Source organism: Hyperolius riggenbachi, chromosome 4 (assembly GCF_040937935.1).
Source record: "Hyperolius riggenbachi isolate aHypRig1 chromosome 4, aHypRig1.pri, whole genome shotgun sequence".
In the NCBI taxonomy this organism is placed as follows: Eukaryota; Metazoa; Chordata; class Amphibia; order Anura; family Hyperoliidae; genus Hyperolius; species Hyperolius riggenbachi.
The window spans coordinates 43,922,952-43,949,643 of record NC_090649.1 but is presented as its reverse complement, the minus strand read 5'-3'; the positions used below and the strand labels follow the sequence as shown (position 1 = coordinate 43,949,643).

The following is a 26,692-nucleotide window of genomic DNA, read 5'->3' as shown; positions in this document are numbered from 1 at the left end:
CAGAGGTTCCGATCTCTAAGTGTCTGCTTAACCACTTCAGGACCACATGCTCTACCCCCCTAAAGACCAGGCCATTTTTGGTCAACAACACAGCACACAAGTGATTCCCCCCCCCCCCCCCCCCACCCTTTTTTCCCCACCAACAGAGCTTCCTGTTGGCAGGGTCTGATCACCCCCACAGTGTTTATTTATTTATTTTTTTACAAATATTTGTAATATTTATTTTTAAATACATTTCTCTATTCCCCCCCCCCCCCCTAAACCCACCATCCCTCCCCCCGCTGGCCAATCACTGTGCCTCAGCCTATGACAGTGGATCACCGCCGACACTCTGAAGGGGATAGCTGTGTCACACAGCTGTCCCCAGTACAGTGCTGCTGTAGATCGCTGCACTGTACACCCTAATTAGACAGCGGTTTCGCTAACAGTCTCCGAGCCGCGTTCGCACCTGGGAGACTGAAGGCGGAGTGGAGTAGCTTACGCGTGCTCTCCTGCTAGCCCCATAGAAGGCCGTTTACAACAATCGGCGTGGTCCTGGGGCTGCCGCACTGCTCACGTTAATTGGCGTGGAGCAGATGGCAAGTAGTTATACAGGCAGTAGCATGAGGCACTTAGAGATGGACCTGCGCAGTGGATGGAGGTATGTGTTTCTGCCGCTGGCCGCTGCCAGACACTGATGATTGGTGCTGGAGGGGAGCGCTGAGGGGAGAGCCTGGGGTGAGGGAGGGGGGGACTGTCCCCCTCCCCGCCAATGTGTGTACAGCTTTCCCCTCATGCTGTGACCCCCCCCTGTCCCCCAAAACTGCCTTGAGTGGGAGGGGGGGTACAAATTTTTGCAGGTACACGTTGCAGGTGCACAGGATGGCTGCAGGGGGCTGGTAGAAACCCAAGGTAAGTGAAACTCATTTACTTAATTGGGTTTAGGATCCCTTTAAGGCCAATTTTACATCTCCTAACGCAACACAAAATATGACAAACACATGACCCTGCGGCAGAGTGTGCTGACTGTGTCATATAGTGCAGACCCCCACTCAGTGATGTACCCCCTGCTGGGCAGGAAGCATGCCACTGGGATTTGCAGTGACACACTTCGCTCCAGTTGATGAAATTTCTGCATCACCCATTGACTTCTATGACTTGCGCTGTCACTGCGTCACCACGGCAGTCATATGGTAACTCGCTGCCAGCTTTGCATCATCTTGGCGGTGATTCTGAAACTTCTGATGTGGTAAGTATGAATGGCCCCATACACTTGTTCTGCCCTTGTGTTACCCTGCGGTAAAATAGGGTAATGCAACGCATACAAGGGTAGTGTGCATCGTCGGCAGGAGCGTGACTGCGAGCAGTGCAAGCACAGGCGCAGTAGCCTCCGACCTAGCCGGATAGGCACGAACTACGGAGGGGACCCTGAGTGACCTGCTAAGATTGGAGCTGCAGCGAGGGACACACAAGCTTCCAGAGGCTGGGGGAAGCCCCAGGGAAGTAAATCTGGTTTATTTTATTTTCCCTGATGTTTCCTTTAAAGAGACTCTGTAACATCAAAAACCTCCCCTGGGGGGTACTCACCTCGGGTGGGGGAAGCCTCCGGATCCTAATGAGGCTTCCCACGCCGTCCTCTGTCCCACGGGGGTCTCGCTGCAGCCCTCCGAACAGCCGGCGACAGAGCAGACTGTAGCTTCAATATTTACCTTTGCTGGCTCCAGCGGGGGCGCTGTGGCTGCTTTCGGCACGGAAATAGACGGAAATACCCGATCTCCATTGGGTCCGCTCTACTGCGCAGGCGCCGGAAACTTGTGCCTGCGCAGTAGAGCAGACCCGACGGCGATCGGGTATTTCCACCTACTTCGGAGCCGACAGCCGTCAGAGCGCCTGCGCAGGAGCCGGGAAGGTAAATATTGACGTCACCGTCATTAGGATCTGGAGGCTTCCCCCACCCAAGGTGAGTACCCCCCAGGGGACGTTTTGTCGTTACAGTTCCTCTTTAAACAAGTGACAACCATGCTAACCCAGAAATAAAAAAACAAACATATATAAGTAGATAAATACTAATAAATACTAGTTCTACTGGTAGCAGGAAAAAAGGGCACTGGCTGAGGGTGGATGAAAAGGGCGCTGCCATAGACTTTAATGCAATTATCGGTAATACGGCGAAAAAAGCAGAAAAAAGGGCGCCGCGATAAATATCGCATTAGAACATTTAAGTTATTGAAGCAGTTATCTTTTTGCAACATTATAGTTTTTGTCATATTATTTTGTTTGTATGTACAGATTTTACATTTTCAAAGGTATTGTCGTTTTTATGTGTGGAAGGGTGTTTCTGCAGAGGGAGTGGTTAGGGTTAGGTACCACCAGGGGATGGTTAGGCACCACCAGGTGGGGTTAGGGTTAGGCACCACCAGGGAGGTGGTTAGGGTTAGGCACCACTGGGGGGGTGGTTAGAGTTAGGTGCCAACAGGGGAGTGGTTAGTTTTTGGCACCACCAGGGGAGGGTTCTGTGTGACGGTAGGGTTGGGGTAAGCTGTATAGCTGAATTACGTAATGATATTTAGTTTCAAAAACTTTTTTATTAAGTAACAACAAAGTCATAAAGAAACATAACAAAACCATAAAATAGTAAAGGATAACATAATCACATGTTACACATAGTTGAGAATAGCAATACCAGAATTAACAGTTTCCAGACATGCGGAGAGAAAAAACAATCATAGAAAAGGATGGGATGGGTGTGAGAGATCGCGGAAAAGACGCCACATGTGCTACTGAGCAGGCGGCTGATTCCGCGTCCAGTGCGGCGGTTTGCACGCGGAAGCGTGTGTTTGGTAACAGGGCAGAACGCGGAAAATCCGCCACATGCAACAACAGTAAGGCGGCTGGTTCCGCGTCCAGCGCGGCGGTTTGCACGCGGCAGCATGTGTCTGGTGTGGCTGAGTCTGTTAGTGCACACATGCTTAGGAATACACGCGCGCGCGCTGAGAGGCAGAATTCTTATACTAAGCAGGAAGAGTCAGCTGACTACGCCGATCAGCTGACTCCTGAGCGGGATACTATTGGTTGAGCAATTAGGGGTGGTGCTGGAGAGCACTACTCCATATATAGTTCCTGCTGGTCACTTGCAAGTTGTCTGCCGTTGCGATCACTACGTGGAAGCACTCAGACCTAGTCAGATCCTCAGTGTGTTTGAACCAGGTGGACCTGGGAATACACACTTAGCCAGATTATTTGAATTGTATTCTGTTTATGCTTAAGCTAGTTCCAGGGTGTAGAGACCAAGGACCTCACACCCAGCTTAGGGAACTGTGTTATCATCTGTGTTATACTTCAGACTAGTTCCAGGGTGCTGAGACTACGGACCTCGCACCCAGTCTAGGGAATACTGTATTATCATCTGTGTATTCTTCAGACTAGTTCCGGGGTGCTGAGACCAAGGACCTCGCATCCAGAATAGGCATTGTTTGATATATGTTATGACTTATAGCTTTTCTGACTACTCCTCTGTCTTCTGATTCCTTTTAAGCAATACCAGTTGCCTGGCAGCCCTGCTGATCTATTTGGCTGAAGTAGTGGCTGAATCACACCAGAAAAAAAATGCAGCTAATCTTGTCATATCTGTCAACATTGTCAAAAAACCTGATCTGCTTCATGCTTTTTCAGGCTCTATGGCTGAAAGTCTTAGAGGCAGAGGATCAGCAGGATAGGCAGGTAACTGGTATAGCTTAAATGGAAATAAATATGGCAGCCCCCATACACCTCTCTACAGTTCTCCATTAACGTTAATATATTTTCGTTATTATTTCTCTTCTGTTCTTACAACCGTATTTATCGTTAACTAAGCTTGACAACAATGTTTATCGTTATCGGATTTCGTTAACAACCGGCACCATTTCATTATCAAGTTGGGCCTTTTTTTACAGCGCCCTTTTTACATGCAAGCGTTCTACTTGCATAACAGATGCATTGCACTGTCCACGTTACGATTCCTGTGAATTTTATAAAGGAAAAGCAGAGAATCCTATTCTAGACAGTTTCCATCTTGGTTACCTTTGACCTCCTGACATAATTTCCTCCCTCACTCTTTTTTTCTCCTCTTGGTAATTGTGTATTCGTTACCCCCCCCCCCCCCCCTCCCCTCCTCCCTGAGTCTTCAGACACTCCCATTGAGATCTATACTAGGAAGTGCATTATCCTATGTCATTAGAAGGAGGGGGAAGGAAGGGGAAATAGGAAAGAGTAGGAATATATTGTAGGCAAAAAGACCCCCCAGAATGCAACTGTTTTGCCAGCCGATGGCAATGGCAATTAAAGGGCCAGTGCTCCTAAGGTATGCGGTAACTCCAAACCATAACATCAGAAAAGGTTTTGAATGCAAGATTAGCATATTTATCACTTAATACACTCAGACCAGTTGCTGTTGACATTTTTCTGGTGACAATCTGGCTTTAAGGATACCTGAAGTGGGGAAAAAAAAAATAATTGTTCTTACCTGGAGCTTCTTCCAGCCCCCGCTATCTATCAGGTCCCTTAGAGCCTAGGTTCTCAACGTGTGGTACGCTTACCCCAGGGGGTACTTCTGATGGTTCCAGGGGGTACTCGGGCTTCATATACTTAACCAAGAATAACAAATTTAGAGTTTTAGAAAATGATAAATCTTATTTTAAACAACCCCAAATTAGTATTTTAGCTAATTAAAAGCAATAGTAAAGGCTTGGAAATGGTTTAGAACCAATTATAATGTATTACGATCAATATATATTTGTCAAGGGGTACTTGTGGCAATGTTTACTATGCTAGGGGGTACTTTGGTGAGTACAGGGTTTTAAAAGGGGTACACACCGATAAAATGTTGAGAAACACTGCCTTAGAGTCCTCCCAATCCCCTCCAGTGTGTCACTGCATTGTTTTGCAATGGCAAATTGAATCGCATTGAATCCAGATTGTAAATGTCGGATTGAATTGAATCAATTAATCAAATTGAACAAAAATTGTATGGTGTAGATGGGGCTTAACTCTTTCAGGCAGAGAAAGAAGATTTGTGACATAATGCATATTTGGCAGAGCACTCCCGGCCGCAAGTGCGAGATTAAGGACACACGCAGCCGGGCCACCACCTACGCACTGACCCAGCCGACCAGGAAGTAGCTGCGGGGGCATTCGCGCAAGTAAGGAAGGTAATGGAGGAGAACGGGGGAGCGGTGGGCATGAGGACTGCTTCATATACATGCCTGCTCCTCCCGTTTTTACCTTTTGTTTCAGCTCTGATATCCTTTAAAGAGAACCCGAGGTGGTATTTAATTATGTTACTGGGGCACAGAGGCTGGTTGTGCACACTAAGACCAGCTTCCGTTTCCCCATGGTGTGCCTCCATGTCCCCCCTGCGCGCCGCTATCCCCTCCGCAGTGCTAGCGACACGCAGCATGTCGCCAGCACAATGTTTACCTAAGCGCTGTCAGTCAGCGCCGCTCCTCCGCCTTCTCCGCATGGGCGCTACCCGCCCGCGTCACTTCCCTCCTATCAGCGGGAGAGAAGGGACACGGGCGGGTAGCTCAGATACAGAAGAGGCGGGGAGCGGCGCTGACAGACAGCGCTTAGGTAAACATTGTGCTGGCGACACGCTGAGTGTCGCTAGCACTGCGGAGGGGATAGCAGAGCACAGGGGGGTCCTGGAGGCACACCATGGGGCAGCAGAGGCTGGTCTTAGTGTGCACAACCAGCCTCTGTGCCCCACTAACATATTGAAATCCCACCTCGGGTTCTCTTTAAGCAGCACGAGTCCACTTTAGGAGACCCAGCAGGAAACCTCATAGGGACATTCCACTAACGTGATTGGGTGGGCAGCACCCTCTCAAACTTCTAGGTTTCCAGTAGGTTTTAGTAACTAGGCCCACACTATTTGGCCAACCACAATGTTTTGTGCTGTACTAGGGTACTGTGATTGGAGAGCTGCTTCCTATGAGGTTTCCTGCTAGGTCCTCTTAAAGGGGAACTGAAGAGAGAGGTATATGGAGGCTGTAATGTTTATTTCCTTTTAGACAATACCAGTTGCCTGGCAGCCCTGCTGATCCTCTGCCTCTAATACTATTAGCCATAGCCCCTGAACAAGCATGCAGCAGATCAGGTGTTTCAGTGGTTCAGACTTATAAGTCTGATCTGACAAGACTAGCTGCATGCTTGTTTCTGGTTTTAATCAGATACTACTGCAGAGAAATAGACCAGCAGGGCCACCAGGTAACTGGTATTGATTAAAAGGAAATAAACATGACAGCCTCCATATACCTCTCTCTTCAGTTCCCCTTTAAAGCGGACCTGAAGGTGTTGTTTTAAAAAAGGAGATTCACTTACCTGGAGCTTCTGCCCACCCTCTGCAGCCGTCCTGTCCCGCGCCGGTCCTCAACGATTCTCGATTTCCCCGCTATGGTGCAGCTTGGTTTTGCCGATTTACAAGTCACGGCCACTGTTCCTACGCGGCCCTGGCCACGTGCATCCTCATTTGCGCTCCTGGCGCCAGGAGTAGAGATGGCCCAAACTGTTTGCCGGTGAACGGTTCCCGGCAAACTTCCGGTGGTTCGTGTTCGCCATCTAAGGCAAACTTTTCCGGAAGTTCGGTTTGCCCCCATAGTGCGCCATTAGGGTCAACTTTGACCCTCTACATCACAGTCAGCAGGCACATTGTAGCCAATCAGGCTACACTCCCTCGTGGAGCCACTCCCCCCCTTATAAAAGGCAGGCACCGCTGGCCATTACACTCACTCGTGTGCCTGCATTAATTAGAGAAGGGACAGCTGCATCAGACTCTCTCATAGGGAAAGATTAGTTAGGCTCTTGTAGGCTTGTTAGCTTGCTCCTTGCTGATTCTTATTGCTAAAATAGCACCCCACAACAGCTACCTACCTGTTGTGTTCAGTGCACACACCTCATCACTGCGCACCAGTCCAGCATGGCCGTCACTATGCAAACAGCTGTTTGCGGTGCGTTACACAGTGAGTGTCGGTGTGAAGCAGTACTCTAATTACACTCCCTGATTGATGTATACACATGCAAGATGTTTTAAAGCACATTAGGCCTGCAACTTAGCATTCAATGTGATTTCTGCCCTTAAAACGCTGCTTTGCTTCAAATCCAGATTTTTCACCGGGACTTTTGGCGTGTATCCCACTCCGCCATGCCCCCCTCCAGGTGTTAGACCCCTTGAAACATCTTTTCCATCACTTTTGTGGCCAGCATAATTTTTTCTAGTAAAAGTTCGCCTCCTCATTGAAGTCTATTGCGGTTTGCGAAAGTTCACGCGAACCGAACCTTTCGTGGAAGTTCGTGAACTGAAAATCTGGGGTTCGGGCCATGTCTGGGCAGGAGCATCCTGCTCAGACATAGTATGAGAAAATCTCTACTTTGCCTTCGCAGGAACAAGGAAGCACGCGGCTAGGGCCTCACAGGTGCAGCGGACGGCAATTTCACAAACCGAAATTGCGCCGCATTGGGGACCGGAGGATTGCTGAGGACCGGCACGGGACAGGATGGCTGCAGGGGGCTGGCAGAAGCCCCAGGTAAGTGAAACTCTTTTTTTTTAAAAAACATCTTCAGGTGGGGGTGTTGTGAGTCTCTAGAGTTGTGGACAGTGGAGCTGGTGTGTGTCTCTGGTTTAGAACGGGGGGTGGGAGGGATTTAGTCTCTATGGTTGTAGACAGTGGGGTTGGTGTGTGTCCCTAGGCCTGTGGGGAGGGCATTAGTCTCTGATATCATATGCAGTTGTCAGCTACACGCTACTCAGTTCAGCTTTAACAACATACCCTAGATCAGGGGTCTCAAACTCTATTTACCTGGGGGCCGCAGGAGGCAAAGTCAGGAAGGATGAGGCTGGGATTTCACAAAAAAGTCCTCAAATGTCATTATTAACAGTTTTAATTATTTCTTCTGAACATGAAGTGTCCTACCTTATAGTTCGCTTCAGTGCTCCCATCACAAGTAATCCGCCGTGTCCTCGCCGCAAAATGAGGCCTGCAGAGCCCCCAAATCGCCCGGGGGCAATCCGCCAACATTTCCTGGAAGGGACAAAGCTTTCAGCTTCAGCTCTGCCCCTCCTGACGTCAATCGCGGCAGATCGCCACCTCTGCCCGCCCCTCTCACTCTTCCTTCACAGAGAGGGGCGGGGAGAAGCGGCGATCCATGCGGCGATTGACATCAGGAGGGGCAGAGCTACAGCTGGAAGCTCTGCCCCTCAGCGCAGTCATGGATGTTTGCCCGGGGGATTAGGGGGCTCTGCAGCCCTCGTTTAGTGGCGGGGATGCGGCGGATTACTTGGGAGCACTGAAGCGAACTATAAGGTAAAATAGTTCGCTTCCGTGTCTTTTTTGCTTTTTCCGGTGAGGGCCACAAAATATTGTACTGAGGGCCGCAAATGGCCCGCGGGCCGCGAGTTTGAGACCCCTGCCCTAGATTGATGCAATTGTAAATTTGTATGTTTCAAGCACTATGATTGTATATATTAGGGATGGGACGAATCCACAATTTCTTCGAATCCGAATCCGGATCCGAATCTATAAAGGTTCTCGAATATCTCGAACCTTTCGAATCCCGAATCTAACGAATCCTGCACATAAGAATTGTGCGATCTGTGGTATATTTGCCCGCAGTATAGGTACCTAGGCATAGGTAGCGAGGTAAAGGTGCCTTCAGTATAGCTAGCCAGGTATGGGTGCCTTCAATATGGGTAGCTTTCAGTACAGGTAGCAAGGTATAGGGGCCTTTAGTATAGGTAGCAAGGTATAGGGGCCCTAAGTATAGGTAGCAGGGTATATGGGCCTTCAGTATAGGTAGCAGGGTATATGGGCCTTCAGTATAGGTAGCAGGGTATATGGGCCTTCAGTATAGGTAGCAGGGTATATGGGCCTTTAGTATAGGTAGCAGGGTATATGTGCCTTCAGTATAGGTAGCAGAGTATATGGGCCTTCAGTATAGGTAGCAGGGTATATGGGCCTTCAGTATAGGTAGCAGGGTATATGGGCCTTCAGTATAGGTAGCAGGGTATATGGGCCTTCAGTATAGGTAGCAGGGTATATGGGCCTTCAGTAAAGGTAGCAGGGTATATGGGCCTTCAGTATAGGTAGCAGGGTATATGGGTCTTCAGTATTGGTAGTTAACTAGGTATAGGGGCCTTCAGTATAGGTAGGTAGGTAAAGGGACCTTCAGTATAGGTATATAGGGTATAGGGCCTTAAGTATAGGTAGGTATGTAGGTAGGTATAGGGGCCTTTAGGTAGGTAGGTATAGGGGCCTTTAGGTAGGTAGGTAAAGGGACCTTCAGTATAGGTAGCAGGGTATAGGGCTTTAAGTATAGGTAGGTATGTAGGTAGGTATAGGGGCCTTTAGGTAGGTAGGTATAGGGGCCTTTAGGTAGGTAGGTGTAGGGGCCTTTAGGTAGGTAGGTAAAGGGACCTTCAGTATAGGTAGGTATGTAGGTAGGTAGGTATAGGGGCCTTTAGGTAGGTGGGTAGGTAGGTGTAGGGGCCTGTAGGTAGGTAGGTAGGTGTAGGGGCCTTTAGGTAGGTGTAGGGGCCTGTAGGTAGGTAGGTGTAGGGGCCTTTAGGTAGGTAGGTATAGGGGCCTTTACGTAGGTAGGTAGGTAGGGGGGCCTGTAGGTAGGTAGATGGGTGGGTAGGTATAGGGGCCTTTAGGTAGGTGGGTAGGTAGGTATAGGGGCCTGTAGGTGGGTAGGTAGGTATAGGGGCCTGTAGGTAGGTATACGGGCCTTTAGGTAGGTAGGTATAGGGGCCTTTAGGTAGGTAGGTATAGGGGCCTGTAGGTGGGTAGGTATAGGGGCCTGTAGGTGGGTAGGTAGGTATAGGGGCCTGTAGGTAGGTAGATGGGTAGGTAGGTAAAGGGGACTTTAGGTAGGTAGGTATAGGGGCCTTTAGGTAGGTAGGTAGGTAGGTATAGGGGCCTGTAGGTGGGTAGGTAGGTATAGGGGCCTGTAGGTATGTATAGGGGCCTGTAGGTAGGTATAGGGGCCTCCCATGCCTCCTCCGCTCACCGCCAACCCCCCTCCCCGGCCTCCTCCAAACCCCCCCCCCCCGTGCCTCCTCCGCTCACCCCTGCATGAATATCTACTCACCTGTCCGTGGAGCGCAGAGCGGCAGACCTCTTCGATACTTCCCTGTTCCCTCTAGTGGCCGGACCGGCTCTTACTGATGACATCATTGTAAGAGCCGGTCACTAGGGGGAACCAGGAAGTCGGCGAGAGGTCTGCCGCTCTGTGCGCTCCGCTCAGGTGAGTTGATGCTGGCGAACGGAGGAGGCGCGGGGGGGTCAGAGAAGGTCGGGGGAGGACGAGTGCTGGCGGGGGGAGCGGCGTATGCGGCGATGCAGCGTCGGGATTCGGCGGATTCGGAAAGTGAAAAATGGCGTCGGGATTCGAATCCACGAATCTCGAATATTTCCCAATATTCGAGGGATTCGTGGATTCGCCGGATTCGTCGTCCCACCCCTAGTATATATAAACTGATGCATAGTAATGAGCATAAAGGTAGAGGTTAATATTTATTTTAATATATGTACTTTGTTACTGTGAGAGTCTCTTAAAGCGGAATATAACCCTGCATTTCAACTTTGCTCTAAAACATTATTTACAGCATATTATATGCAAAAAGCATTTTTTTTTTTACTAGACCAGCATTGGAAGGGTTAAACACAGACGTTTCAAGTTCCGTGGAGAGATATGCGGAAGTTCAGATTGTTACATTCTATGTATCTAGATAAACAGTTACACACTCTTTGGCTGTCCTCCAAGCTCCTTCTCAGTGAGAGAGATGAGTCACATTCAACACTTAGATACATTTATGTAAACAAAATGTATCTTTTTCAGGTTGGGATGCGTCTGCAGAAATCTCAAGGAACTTTAAAGCCCTGTGTAACCCTTCCAATGCTGGTCTAGCAAAAAAAAAAATGCTGGTTGCATATAATATACTGTAAATAATGTTTTAGAGCAAAGTTGAATGCAGGGTTATATTCCGCTTTAATGGTATGCCTTTTTAAATGCTGGTCTTTGCCTTCCTTACAACAACATTAATGAGCTAAGACATATCTGGACTTCTGTCCTAGGAGAATTCCAAACACTATGCAACTATAATTATCATCTCCTGATGTCCTTTGAACTTAGAAAAGGTGTGTTACTGATTGCTTATAACCTATCTAGATGCTCGGATCTCTGCCCCCAAGAATGTCAGGCAGCTGTAGCAGACTTTTAGATTTTTTTTTTTTGCTAATTCATCAAGATTTTCACAGGTGTGGTAGAAGTTTGGTAATTTACCAAAACCCATGGCTTCAGTTCACAAAAACCTTTTTGGTAACAGCAGAAGAGTGTGGAGCTGTCTCTGGGCTGGTGCACACCAGAGTGGTTCTCGAGCATTTTTTAAAACACTCGCAGGGGAAAAAAGCTCAGCCGAGCTAGTGACACATAGCGTGTCGACAGCCAGCTGTTTACTTTTGTAATGCCAGTCTTGCCGCTCCCCTGGCTCCTCCATAGCGCCGGTCCCCGCCTGGCGGCCCGCCCGGACCGGCGCTATGGAGGAGGCGGGGAAGCGGTGAGACTGGCATTACAAAAGTAAACAGCCGGCTGTCCACACGCTATGTGTCACTAGCTCGGCTGATGATTTATGGGGGCATAGCAGAGCGCAGAGGGGGGCTGCGGGGAAGCTGTATAGCAACAGAGGCTGGGTATTATATGCAGACTGTATACGTTGGATCATTACCGAGGATATTGCCGTGGGAACTTTTTTTAAAGGTACAGGTAAGTATTTCTGGTTAATTAAGATTATTAAAGGACTTTTTTCGTGGTAATAACAAACAGATATTAGCATTAAAAATCGTAATTCAAGAATATTGCTCAGCCCAACCCTACTCTCACACAGAACCCTGCCCTGGTGGTGCCTAAAACTAACTACTATGCTGGTGGCCCCTATCCCTAACCATCCCCCCCCCCCCCCCGGGTGGTGCCTAACCGCTCCTTGTGCAGAAACACCCTTTTACACATAGAAACAATAGCATCTTTGATAATGTAGAATCTGTATCTTCTAAAACAATAACATACTTCAAAAACTTTAATGTTCCAATGTTGTTAATGATATTTATCGCGGCGCCATTTTTTCTGCTTTTTTTGTCATATTAACGATAATTGCATTAGAGTTTATGGCGGCGCCCTTTTCGTCCACCCTCAGCCAGCGCCCCTTTTTCCTGCTACAGTATTACTTTTACATACAGTACAATATTAAAAAACAAAACAAAACCCAGAACGAATATTAATATCAATTACAGGTATACACAAAGAAAAGCACACCCTTGCTCTATATAGTAGTAAGTGAGAGTCAGTAATTATAGTTAGATAATCTTTGGCAATTTTCCCAGCATAGAGCTACTAATTGTCTTTTATAGCTTATTATTATTATTAAAAGGCAGGCAAGCAGCAGTGTTTACAATTTTATACCATAACTTTCCCAGCAATAAAGTCCATCTGTTTATATAACTATACAGGTAGCCCTCAACTTCCAAATGTCCGAGTTATGAGTTACGAGCAACCCGCCGATATGAACAACCCGAAAATGGGAGCAAGTCGATTTTTTTTTTTCAAAGGACAAAAAGTTTTTGAAAAAATCAATTACAAAAAAAAAAAAAAAAATCAAAGAAAAAATGTTTTTTAAACTTGGTAAAATGACATTTTGCTGTGGCACACTACACTGTATAGAAAAAAAAACAACAACTTGGGGGCGATCAGACCCCACCAACAGAGTGCTCTGTTGGTGGGGGGGGGGGGGGGAGGGGGAGAAGGGGGGGGGGGGCATCACTCATGTGCTGTGTTGTGCGGTCCTGCGGCTTGGCCTTAAAGCTGCAGTGGCCATTTTAGTTAAAATGTGCCTGGTCTTTAGGGGGTTTTACCACTGTGGTCCTCAAGTGGTTAAAACCGACAAAGACTGTTTCTGGCCATAAAAGTGATGAAAACGTTGTTTCAAGGGGTCTAACACCTGTACTGCGGAATGCCAGGGGGGGTCCATGCCAAAAGTTCCACCAAAAATTACAGAGTTGACGCTAAGTCAGGTTTTAATCCCTAAAAGGCAGAAATCACATTACATTCCTACAAATAATGCACTGGAGTGGTGCAGTGCATGCAACTTAATGTAGCAACAATAGTAGCACTATGCACAGCTCTGGCTGTCAGTGGGCTGTGGAGTATCACACACAGAGAAATGCAATAGTACTATCAGAATACAGTGACATAATAATGCACTGGAGTGGTACTGAGCCTGCAACTTAATGTAGCAACAGCAGTAGTAGCGTGCACACAGCTCTGGGTGTCAGTGGGCTGTGGAGTGTCACAAAAAAAAAAAAACACACAGGAGACCGATGTGCTAGCCCTCAAAAGGGCTGTTTGGGGTGCTTTCACAGCAAGTGAGGAACAAGAACACAGGCCTAGCTAATGCTTTCCCTACCTATCTGCAGCAAGTCTGACCCTGCTCTCACTAACAGTCAGCAGCCAGCAGAGAATGAATCCAATATGGCCGCTGCAACTGCTTTTTAATAGGGGGGTGGGGGGTCCGGGAGGGGGTGCTAGCTGATTGGCTGCCATGTGTCTGCTGACTGTGAGGTAAGGGGTCAAAGTTTGGCTCCATGATGATGTATAGGGGGCGGGTTGAATGCTCTATATGTTCGCAGTTCACCAAGAACAGCAGAAATCGCCAGGAACTGTCCGCCGGCAAACTGTTGAGCCCATCTCTAGTGGGGAAAAGTGCTGTTTCAGCCATCTACTTTTTTTTTTTTAGAACCTATATTTATTTATTTTGTATTATATTTTGTATTTTGTTAGATTTTAAAGCGCTTTTGTGAGTATGTTAACCTATTTTGGTTCCTGGACGTAGAAACTATGTCCAGGAACCATGCGCGCTGCCGCAATGTATCGGGCTATGGTGCCCGATCACTGATTCCTCTCCCCCGCTAAAAAAGCGACAGCTTCTCTCGGAAGCTGCGCCTTTTCTGGCCGTTCCCTTCCCAATGCGTCACTGTAAGCGTGTGTTACGCTTAGAGTGACGTCATGTAAACAAACTCATGGCCGCCATCTTGTGGCCAAAAAGTAATACTACAACTGAAAATAAAAATAAATTAAAATGAACACACATTTACATTATAAATCTATTGTTTACCCCCAACCTCCCAAAACAACCCAAATAAAATGTTTACTATAAAAAAAAAAAAAAACATTACAATAAAAAAAAATGTAAATATTTACCTAAGGGTCTAAACTTTTTAAATATCAATGTAAAGATGAAATATTTCTATTTTTTTTTTATTTTAAACTTGTTAATAGTGATAGATGCAAAATGGAAAAAATGCACCTTTATTTCCAAATAAAATATTGTTGCCATACATTGTGATAGGGACATAATTTTAACGGTGTAATAACTGGGACATATGGGCAAATACAATACGTGAGTTTTAATTATGGAGGCATGTATTATTTTAAAACTATAATGGCTGAAAACTGCATTTACAGTAAAGTGGCTCTTAGCAAAATGTACCCCCCAAAGAAAGCCTAATTGGTGGCGGAAAAAACAAGATATAGATCAGTTCATTGTGATAAGTAGTGATAAAGTTATAGGCTAATGAATGGAAGGTGAACATTTCTCACGTGAAAACCACGGAACCTGAATGGGTTAAACACTGTAGTCTTGTCAGTTGTCACTAGCTGTCTCTCAATGGGCTCACATTCTATGGAGAGAAATTCAAATAAAATAAAAATAAATAAATACAAATACAATCACTAACTCAAATAGTTTTGTTATTTTAAAGACAAAGGGCCTGATCCAATTTACTTCTTTTCCTATGATTTCTGCTCAGTGATATTTTCACATCTTATTAAATTGAATCTGAAGCTAATTAAAAATAAATAAATAAATAAACAAAAAACAAAAACAAAATAATACCAAAACACAAAAACAAATATCGAAGGGAAGGCTCTGGGTCCTAATAAGCCTTCCCTTTCCTTTCACGGTTCCTGCTTTGGATATCCGGTTCAAATCTCCCAGCACGGGAGGTTTCGGAAGTCTTTGGGAGCCTGAGAGGCTCCATACTGCACATGCACGACCGCGCGTAACAGTGTACTCAGCCATAGGCAGTTGGGCTACTGAAGACTTCCGAAGCCTCGGGCAGCAGCAGAGAGCAGTCATCGATTGTCGGAGACTCCTAATGGTCGTTAGGACAGGAAGCAGGTTCTACTGAAGTGACAAGCACATTTAGCCCCTGGGCCAAGTTATCAAGCTGATTGCTAATAGAATTTGTACAATTTTCAGTTTTGTCAGGCTTTAAGAGTGTTGCTTTCATTAATTTGTTCCAAAAATAAATGTTTATGGTATTTTGTATTTTATCTCTAGACATTGCTGAAGACATGTTTCCCATCGACCCGGTGACCGTTCTTGTGTCCATCGTTGTCATACTTTTCTTGGCCAATGTCTATAATAACCAGAGGCAACAGAAAGGCAAGAACCTCCCTCCTGGACCCAGACCTCTACCTATCATTGGGAGCATGCACCTCATGGACATGAGGAAACCTCATAAAACATTTATAGAGGTAATATATAACCTACTTCATCTATGTACTGTATGTTTGCTGCAATACATTCAGCTTCACACAGTCAAATAATCTACTGATGAGACCTGTAAAGCAGAAGCTGGAGACACTTGGCAAAAAGTGCTGTACAGGCTGGTGCAAAGGAGACAGGAAAAAGAAAAAAAAATGTATTAATGCAGGAAGTAGTTATGGCAAATTCTGCCTCTGCATTTAAAGTAGACATGAACGCAGAACTTAATCTCAGCTCTAAAAGATAAGCAACAGCATAATAACCTTTACCCACTTCACCACTGAGGGGGTTTTCCCCTTATGCAGTATAGTGATGTCGCGAACCTCCGATTTTTGGTTTGCGAACGGTGTTCGCGAACTTCTGCAAAAGGTTCGGTTCGCGGAAAAGTTCGCGAACCGCAATAGACTTCTATGGGGATGCGAACTCTGAAAAATAGAACAAATTATGCTGACCACAAAAGTGATGGAAAAGATGTTTCAAGGGGTCTAACACCTGGAGGGGGGCATGGCAGAGTGGGATACATGCCCAAAGTCCCGGGAAAAAATCTGGATGTGACGCAAAGCAGCGTTTTAAGGGCAGAAATCACATTGAATGCTAAATTGCAGGCCTAAAGTGCTTTCAAACATCTTGCATGTGTATACATCAATCAGGGAGTGTAATTAGAGTACTGCTTCACACTGACACACCAAACTCACTGTGTAACGCACCGCAAACAGCTGTTTGCGTAGTGACGGCCGTGCTGGACTGGTGCGCACCAAGCCCATACGGTCGCCAGGCTGTGGTAGCTCAATGATAGAACAACAGTGACTTTCCAGCTGATCAAATTTGGTCTGACCACAATGAAGCAACAACCTTATTATCGTTTGTGTCCCACCCCCACCCGAGACACTCAAATAGCCGGAGGTCATTGCTTCATTGTGATACGTAAGCCTTTCACCGCAGCAAGGTAATGATCACGAAGGGGGATGGGCACATGTACATGCCTTTTTGTTTTTTTATTGCAGCCGCCCGCAGTGCAGCCAGAAAGAATGAAAGCCACACAATTTATTTGCCAATTTATCAATTACATCATTTAACCACTTAAGGGCTGCAGTCATAAAACCCCTTAAGGACCAGAGCCTTTTTTTCCATTCGGACCACTGCAGCTTTCACGGTTTATTGCTCAGTCATACAACCTACCACCTAAATGAATTTTACCTCCTTTTCTTGTCACTAATACAGCTTTCTTTTGGTGCTATTTGATTGCTGCTGCGAGTTTTACTTTTTATTATATTCATCAAAAAAGACATGAATTTTGTCAAAAAAATGACTTTTTTAACTTTCTGTGCTGACATTTTTCAAATAAAGTAAAATTTCCTATACATTTGAGCGCGAAAGTTATTCTGCTACATGTCTTTGATAAAAAAAAAAACATTCAGTGTATATTATTGGATTGGGTAAAAGTTATAGCGTTTACAAACTATGGTGCAAAAAGTGAATTTTCCCATTTTCAAGCATCTCTGACTTTTCTGCGCACCTGTCAGGTTTCATGAGGGGCTAAAATTCCAGGATAGTACAAATACCCCCCAAATGACCCCATTTTGGAAAGAAGACATCCCAAAGTATTCAGTGAGAGGCATGTTGAGTTCATTGAAGATTTTATTTTTTGTCACAAGTTAGCGGAAAATGACACTTTGTGACAGAAAAAAAAAAAAAAGTTTCCATTTCTTCTAACTTGCGACAAAAAAAAATGAAATCTGCCACGGACTCACTATGCTCCTCTCTGAATACCTTGAAGTGTCTACTTTCCAAAATGGGGTCATTTGTGGGGTGTGTTCACTGTCCTGGCATTTTGGGGGGTGCCTAATTGTAAGCACCCCTGTAAAGCCTAAAGATGCTCATTGGACTTTGGGCCCCTTAGCGCAGTTAGGCTGCAAAAAAGTGCCACACATGTGGTATTGCCGTACTCAGGAGAAGTAGTATAATGTGTTTTGGGGTGTATTTTTACACATACCCATGCTGGGTGGGAGAAATATCTCCGTAAATGACAATTTTTTTATTTTTTTTACACACAATTGTCAATTTATAGAGATATTTCTCCCACTCAGCATGGGTATGTGGAAAAATACACCCCAAAACACATTATACTACTTCTCCTGAGTACGGCGATACCACATGTGTGGCACTTTTTTGCACCCTAACTGCGCTAAGGGGCCCAAAGTCCAATGAGTACCTTTAGGATTTCACAGGTCATTTTGAGAAATTTCGTTTTAAGACTGCTCCTCACGGTTTAGGGCCCCTAAAATGCCAGGACAGTATAGGAATCCCACAAATTACCCCATTTTAGAAAGAAGACACCCCAAGGTATTCCATTAGAAGTAAGGTGAGTTCATAGAAGATTTTTTTTTTTGGCACAAGTTAGCGGAAATTGATTTTAATTGTTTTTTTTTCACAAAGTGTCATTTTCCGCTAACTTGTGACAAAAATAAAATCTTCTATGAACTCACCATACTCCTAACGGAATACCTTGGGGTGTCTTCTTTCTAAAATGGGGTCATTTGTGGGGTTCCTATACTGCCCTGGCATTTTAGGGGCCCTAAACCGTGAGGAGTAGTCTTGAAACCAAATGTCGCAAAATGACCTGTGAAATCCTAAAGGTACTCATTGGACTTTGGGCCCCTTAGCGCACTTAGGGTGCAAAAAAGTGCCACACATGTGGTACTGCCGTACTCAGGAGAAGTAGTATAATGTGTTTTGGGGTGTATTTTTACACATACAGATGCTAGGTGGGAGAAATATCTCTGTAAATGACAATTATTTGATTTGTTTTACACACAATTGTCCATTTACAGAGAGATTTCTCCCACCCAGCATGGGTATGTATAAAAATACACCCCAAAACACATTATACTACTTCTTCTGAGTACGGCGATACCACATGTGTGACACTTTTTTGCAACCTAGGTGCGCTAAGGGGCCTAACGTCCTATTCACAGGTCATTTTGAGGCATTTGGATTCTAGACTACTCCTCACGGTTTAGGGCCCCTAAAATGCCAGGGCAGTATAGGAACCCCACAAGTGACCCCATTTTAGAAAGAAGACACCCCAAGGTATTCCGTTAGGGGTATGGTGAGTTCATAGAAGATTTTATTTTTTGTCACAAGTTAGTGAAAAATGACACTTTGTGAAAAAAACAATAAAAATCCAATTTCCGCTAACTTTTGACAAAAAATAAAATCTTCTATGAACTCATCATACACCTAACAGAATACCTTGGGGTGTCTTCTTTCTAGAATGGGGTCATTTGTGGGGTTCCAATACTGCCCTGGCATTTTAGGGGCCCTAAACCGTGAGGAGTAGTCTTGAACCCAAATGTCTCAAAATGACCTGTGAAATCCTAAAGGTACTCATTGGACTTTGGGCCCCTTAGCACAGTTAGGCTGCAAAAAAAGTGTCACACATGTGGTATCGCCGTACTCAGAAGAAGTAGTATAATGTGTTTTGTGATGTATTTTTACATATAACCATGCTGGGTGGGAGAAATATCTCTGTAAATGACACATTTTTGATTTTTTTTTACACACAATTGTCCATTTACAGAGAGATTTCTCCCACCCAGCATGGGTATGTGTAAAAATACACCACAAAACACATTATACTACTTCTCCTGAGTATGGCGATACTACATGTGTGACACTTTTTTGCAGCCTAGGTGCGCTAAGGGGCCCAACGTCCTATTCACAGGTCATTTTGAGGCATTTGTTTTCTAGACTACTCCCCACGGTTTAGGGCCCCTAAAATGCCAGGGCAGTATAGGAACCCCACAAGTGACCCCATTTTAGAAAGAAGACACCCCAAGGTATTCCGTTAGGGGTATGGTGAGTTCATAGAAGATTTAATTTTTTGTCACAAGTTAGTGAAAAATGACACTTTGTGAAAAAAACAATAAAAATCCAATTTCCGCTAACTTTTGACAAAAAATAAAACCTTCTATGAACTCATCATACACCTAACAGAATACCTTGGGGTGTCTTCTTTCTAAAATGGGGTCACTTGTGGGGTTCCTATACTGCCCTGGCATTTTACGGGCCCAAAACTGTGAGTAGTCTGGAAACCAAATTTCTCAAAATGACTGTTCAGAGGTATAAGCATCTGCAAATTTTGATGACAGGTGGTCTTTGAGGGGGCAAATTTTGTGGAAACGGTCATAAGGTCACCCTGGCCTCTTAGATGACAGGATGTATTGGGCCTGATCTGATGGATAGGAGTGCTAGGGGGGGTGACAGGAGGTGATTGATGGGTGTCTCAGGGGGCGGTTAGAGGGGAAAATAGATGCAATCAATGCACTGGGGAGGTGATCGGAAGGGGGTCTGAGGGGGATCTGAGGGTTTGGCCGAGTGATCAGGAGCCCACACGGGGCAAATTAGGGCCTGATCTGATGGGTAGGTGTGCTAGGGGGTGACAGGAGGTGATTTATGGGTGTCTCAAGGTGTGATTAGAGGGGGGAAATAGATGCAAGCAATGCACTAGCGAGGTGATCAGGGCTGGGGTCTGAGGGCGTTCTGAGGTGTGGGCGGGTGATTGGGTGCCCGCAAGGGGCAGATTAGGGTCTAATCTGATGGGTAACAGTGACAGGTGGTGATAGGGGGTGATTGATGGGTAATTAGTGGGTGTTTAGAGGAGAGAAGAGATGTAAACACTGCACTTGGGCGGTGATCTGATGTCGGATCTGCGGGCGATCTATTGGTGTGGGTGGGTGATCAGATTGCCCGCAAGGGGCAGGTTAGGGGCTGATTGATGGGTGGCAGTGACAGGGGGTGATTGATGGGTGGCAGTGACAGGGGGTGATTGATTGGTGATTGACAGGTGATCAGTGGGTTATTACAGGGAATAACAGATGTAAATATTGCACTGGCGAATTGATAAGGCGGGGGTCTGAGGGCAATCTGAGCGTGTGGGCGGGTGATTGGGTGCCCGCAAGGGGCAGATTAGGGTCTAATCTGATGGGTAACAATGACAGGTGGTGATAGGGGGTGATTGATGGGTAATTAGTGGGTGTTTAGAGGAGAGAAGAGATGTACACTGCACTTGGGAGGTGATCTGATGTCGGATCTGCGGGCGATCTATTGGTGTGGGTGGGTGATCAGATTGCCCGCAAGGGGCAGGTTAGGGGCTGATTGATGGGTGGCAGTGACAGGGGGTGATTGATGGGTGGCAATGACAGGGGGTGATTGATGGGTGATTGACAGGTGATCAGTGGGTTATTACAGGGAATAACAGATGTAAATATTGCACTGGCGAATTGATAAGGCGGGGGTCTGAGGGCAATCTGAGCGTGTGGGCGGGTGATTGGGTGCCCGCAAGGGTCTAATCTGATGGGTAACAGTGACAGGTGGTGATAGGGGGTGATTGATGGGTGATTGATGGGTAATTAGTGGGTGTTTAGAGGAGAGAATAGATGTAAACAATGGATTTGGGAGGTGATCTGATGTCGGATCTGCGGGCGATCTATTGGTGTGGGTGGGTGATCAGATTGCCCGCAAGGGGCAGGTTAGGGGCTGATTGATGGGTGGCAGTGACAGGGGGTGATTGATGGGTGGCAGTGACAGGGGGTGATTGACAGGTGATCAGTGGGTTATTACAGGAAAGAACGGATGTAAATAATGCACTGGCGAATCGATAAGGGGGGGTTTGAGGGCAATCTGAGCGTGTGGGCGGGTGATTGGGTGCCCGCAAGGGTCTAATCTGATGGGTAAAAGTGACAGGTGGTGATAGGGGGTGATTGATGGGTGATTGATGGGTAATTAGTGGGTGTTTAGAGGAGAGAATAGATGTAAACAATGGATTTGGGAGGTGATCTGATGTCGGATCTGCGGGCGATCTATTGGTGTGGGTGGGTGATCAGATTGCCCGCAAGGGGCAGGTTAGGGGCTGATTGATGGGTGGCAGTGACAGGGGGTGATTGACAGGTGATTGACAGGTGATTGACAGGTGATTGACAGGTGATCAGGGGGGATAGATGCATACAGTACACAGGGGGGGGAGGGTCTGGGGGGGTCTGGGGAGAATCTGAGGGGTGGGGGGGTGATCAGGAGGGACCAGGGGGCAGTTTAGGGACTAAAAAAAAAATAGCGTTGACAGATAGTGACAGGGAGTGATTGATGGGTGATTAGGGGGGTGATTGTGTGCAAACGGTGGTCTGGGGGGTGGGCAGGGGGGGGTCTGAGGGGTACTGTGGGCGATCAGGGGGCAGTGGGGGGCATATCAGTGTGTTTGGGTGCAGACTAGGGTGGCTGCAGCCTGCCCTGGTGGTCCCTCGGACACTGGGACCACCAGGGCAGGAGGCAGCCTGTATAATACACTTTGTAAACATTACAAAGCGTATTATACGCTTCCTATCAGGCGATCGTCGGGTTAACAACCCGCCGGCGCTTCCGATTGGCCGGCGGCTTGACGTCGCGGGTGGGCGGAGCCTATTGCCGGCGGATGCGCGCGCATCCCAGCGCGCGATCCCCGGCCAGAGAGTGCCCCAGGACCTGACGCCAATCTGCGTTACGTGGTCCTGGGGCTGCCACTTTGCCGCCGCCAATATGAAGTAGGCGGTCGGCAAGTGGTTAAATGATCTCCCTAGTACAATATATGGCGATAATATTTTATTTGGAAATAAAGTGTATTTTTTTCAGTTTTGCATCCGTTAGTAATTACAAGTCCTCACTTGCAGAAAGAACAGTAATATACCCTCATGACATACAAAATAAAAAGTTAAGTCCCTAAGGTAATTATTTATGGTTTTTTTTTTAAATGTCATTTTATACAAATACAAATATTATATTTTGGTAACTATGGCAGAGTGGGGGAGGTAAGGGGTTACTTTTGTATGGGAGATGCATGTGTTTGAATTTAGTGTAATGTATTAGGGTGTAATTTACTATTTGACCATTAGATGTCTCCCCTCAGTTTATTCCTAATCTGTAATGTTTACTACCTACACGTGTTACAGGACGTAACTAGAGATGGGCCGAACGGTTCGCCGGCGAACGGTTCCCGGCGAACTTCGGTGGTTCGCGTTCGCCTCCCGCAGGCGAACGTTTCCGGAAGTTCGGTTCGCCCCACAATGCACTATGAGGGTCAACTTTGACCCTCTACATCACAGTCAGCAGGCCCAGTGTAGCCAATTAGGCTACACTAGCCCCTGGAGCCCCACCCCCCTTATATAAGGCAGGCAGCGGCGGCCATTACGGCCACTCGTGTGCCTGCATTAGAGAGAGTAGGGCGAGCTGCTGTCTGTCTCTCATAGGGAAAGATTAGTTAGGCTTAGCTTTTCCTGGCTGCATACCTGTTCAGTGATCCTGCCACTGCATACCTGTTCTGTGAATCCACCCACCACTGCATACCTGTTCAGTGATCCTGCCACTGCATTCCTGTTCTGTGAACCCACCCACCACTGCATACCTGTTCAGTGATCCTGCCACTGCATACCTGTTCTGTGAACCCACCACTGCATACCTGTTCTGTGATCCTGCCACTGCATACCTGTTCTGTGAACCCACCCACCACTGCATACCTGTTCAGTGATCCTGCCACTGCATACCTGTTCTGTGAACCCACCCACCACTGCATACCTGTTCAGTGATCCTGCCACTGCATTCCTGTTCTGTGAACCCACCCACCACTGCATACCTGTTCAGTGATCCTGCCACTGCATACCTGTTCTGTGAACCCACCCACCACTGCATACCTGTTCAGTGATCCTGCCACTGCATACCTGTTCTGTGAACCCACCACTGCATACCTGTTCTGTGAACCCACCCACCACTGCATACCTGTTCAGTGATCCTGCCACTGAATTCCTGTTCTGTGAACCCACCCACCACTGCATACCTGTTCAGTGATCCTGCCACTGCATACCTGTTCTGTGAACCCACCACTGCATACCTGTTCTGTGAACCCACCCACCACTGCATACCTGTTCAGTGATCCTGCCACTGCATTCCTGTTCTGTGAACCCACCACTGCATACCTGTTCTGTGATCCTGCCACTGCATACCTGTTCTGTGAACCCACCCACCACTGCATACCTGTTCTGTGAACCCACCACTGCATACCTGTTCTGTGAACCCACCCACCACTGCATACCTGTTCAGTGATCCTGCCACTGCATTCCTGTTCTGTGAACCCACCCACCACTGCATACCTGTTCAGTGATCCTGCCACTGCATACCTGTTCTGTGAACCCACCACTGCATACCTGTTCTGTGAACCCACCCACCACTGCATACCTGTTCAGTGATCCTGCCACTGAATTCCTGTTCTGTGAACCCACCCACCACTGCATACCTGTTCAGTGATCCTGCCACTGCATACCTGTTCTGTGAACCCACCACTGCATACCTGTTCTGTGAACCCACCCACCACTGCATACCTGTTCAGTGATCCTGCCACTGCATACCTGTTCTGTGAACCCACCACTGCATACCTGTTCTGTGATCCTGCCACTGCATACCTGTTCTGTGAACCCACCCACCACTGCATACCTGTTCTGTGAACCCACCACTGCATACCTGTTCTGTGAACCCACCCACCACTGCATACCTGTTCAGTGATCCTGCCACTGCATTCCTGTTCTGTGAACCCACCCACCACTGCATACCTGTTCAGTGATCCTGCCACTGCATACCTGTTCTGTGAACCCACCACTGCATACCTGTTCTGTGAACCCACCCACCACTGCATACCTGTTCAGTGATCCTGCCACTGCATTCCTGTTCTGTGAACCCACCTACCACTGCATACCTGTTCAGTGATCCTGCCACTGCATACCTGTTCTGTGAACCCACCACTGCATACCTGTTCTGTGATCCTGCCACTGCATACCTGTTCTGTGAACCCACCCACCACTGCATACCTGTTCAGTGATCCTGCCACTGCATACCTGTTCTGTGAACCCACCATTGCATACCTGTTCTGTGAACCCACCCACCACTGCATACCTGTTCAGTGATCCTGCCACTGCATACCTGTTCTGTGAACCCACCCACCACTGCATACCTGTTCTGTGAACCCACCACTGCATACCTGTTCTGTTCAGTGGACCCGCCACTGCATACCTGTTCTGTTCAGTGGACCCGCCACTGTATACCTGTTTAGTGAACCCGCCACTGCATACCTGTTCTGTTCAGTGAACAGTTTGGTGTGTCAGTGTGAAGCAGTACCTTAATTGCACTACCTGATTGATGTATACACATGCAAGATGTTTTAAAGCACTTTAGGCCTGTCATTTAGCATTCAATATGATTTCTGTCCTTAAAACGCTGCTTTGCGTCAAATCCAGATTTTTCCTGGGGACTTTTGGCGTATATCCCACTCCGCCATGCCCCCCTCCAGGTGTTAGACCCCTTGAAACATCTTTTCCATCACTTTTGTGGCCAGCATAATTATTTTTTTTTTCAAAGTTCGCATCCCCATTGAAGTCTATTGCGGTTCGCGAACTTTAACGCGAACCGAACCTTCCGCGGAAGTTCGCGAACCCGGTTCGCGAACCTAAAATCGGAGGTTCGGCCCAACTCTAGACGTAACGAGTGTATGCTTTCACTTTCATTTTGTCAATGACCACAAGGCATCTCATTGATGCCAGTGATCATTCATCACAGGCACCTAGATCAATGAATGGGGACTGTGTTCCCATTCACTGATCTGTTTACCAGCGGACGGCATTGAGAACGCGCACAAGAGTGTGCAAAACAGTGATGCGGCGATCTACGCCCCTGGAACCATTAATAGGCACCTGTGGGGCGTAGATATACTGCCTTGTTTTCAACTAGTGCTGAAAGAAAAACATTTCTTTGTTACAGCTGATACAAATCCTTACATAATTCTCCAGTGTGTCTACTTCCTGCTTTCATGGGAGCAGACCTATGGTTAACATCCTGTGTTTACAAATTAGCTGCTCTGCCATGGCAGAGGAGATTCCTGAGCTGACACAGCTGTGAGATCAAATTACAACTTGTGATTAGTCACAGGTGAGGAGGAATTGGATAGGTTAAACTCGCTACATACTTACAGGGTGCGTTTCTCTACATTTTCCTTCTGCCTCTGCAAGAGTTCAGGTCCTGTAAACTGCTTTAATCCGGCGAGGAGCAGCTATTCTCTACCAGTGTAAATGTATTAATAGTCCCAGACTATGGCCTCAATTCACTAAGATCATGCTGGAGATAATAAGGCAAGAGAAAACTTACCTCCACACAGTGAGAGAGTTATCTTACCTCTTCATTCCTTAAGTTACCTCTCCTGTAGTTAAGTTACCTCCTCTGTAGTTAAGTTACCTCCTCTGTAGTTATTTTCACACGCAGTTAATGAACAGCCTGTCTTTAAAGGGATACTGTAGGGGGGTCGGGGGAAAATGAGTTGAACTTACCCGGTGCTTCTAACGGTCCCCCGCAGACATCCTGTGCCCACGCAGCCACTCACCGATGCTCCGGCCCCGCCTCCGGGTTCACTTCTAGAATTTCAGACTTTAAAGTCAGAAAACCACTGTGCCTGCATTGCTGTGTCCTTGTTCCCGCTGATGTCACCAGGAGCGTACTGCGCAGACACAGACCATACTAGGCCTGCGTAGTACGCTCCTGGTGACATCAGTGGGATCGAGGACACGGCAACGCAGGCGCGGTGGTTTTCAGACTTTAAAGTCTGAAATTCCAGAAGTTAACGGGAGGCAGGGCCGGAGCATTGGAGAGTGGCTGCGCAGGCACAGAATGTCTACAGGGGACCATTAGAAGCCCCGGGTAAGTTCAACTCATTTTCCCCCGACCCCCTACAGTATCCCTTTAACTCTGGAGTTATTTTAAGGATTGGAGAGTTAACTTAAAGAGAATCTGTATTGTTAAAATCGCACAAAAGTAAACATACCAGTGCGTTAGGGGACATCTCCTATTCCCCTCTGTCACAATTTCGCCGCTCCCCGCCGCATTAAAAGTGGTTAAAAACAGTTTTAAAAAGTCTGTTTATAAACAAACAAAATGGCCACCAAAACAGGAAGTAGGTTGATGTACAGTATGTCCACACATAGAAAATACATCCATACACAAGCAGGCTGTATACAGCCT

General features: G+C 46.9%; 1 protein-coding gene across 1 annotated transcript in view; it reads left to right on the top strand.

The window, feature by feature from the left end:
- The window catches only part of LOC137504634 (uncharacterized), a 155,201-nt gene that overhangs the window by 751 nt on the left and 127,758 nt on the right, over positions 1 to 26,692 (top strand). The window contains exon 2 of the mRNA XM_068233215.1: positions 15,404 to 15,600. Within this exon, the coding sequence (XP_068089316.1) occupies positions 15,418 to 15,600 (183 nt within the window). The 5' untranslated portion in view covers positions 15,404 to 15,417. The remainder of the gene's footprint in view (positions 1 to 15,403; positions 15,601 to 26,692) is intronic.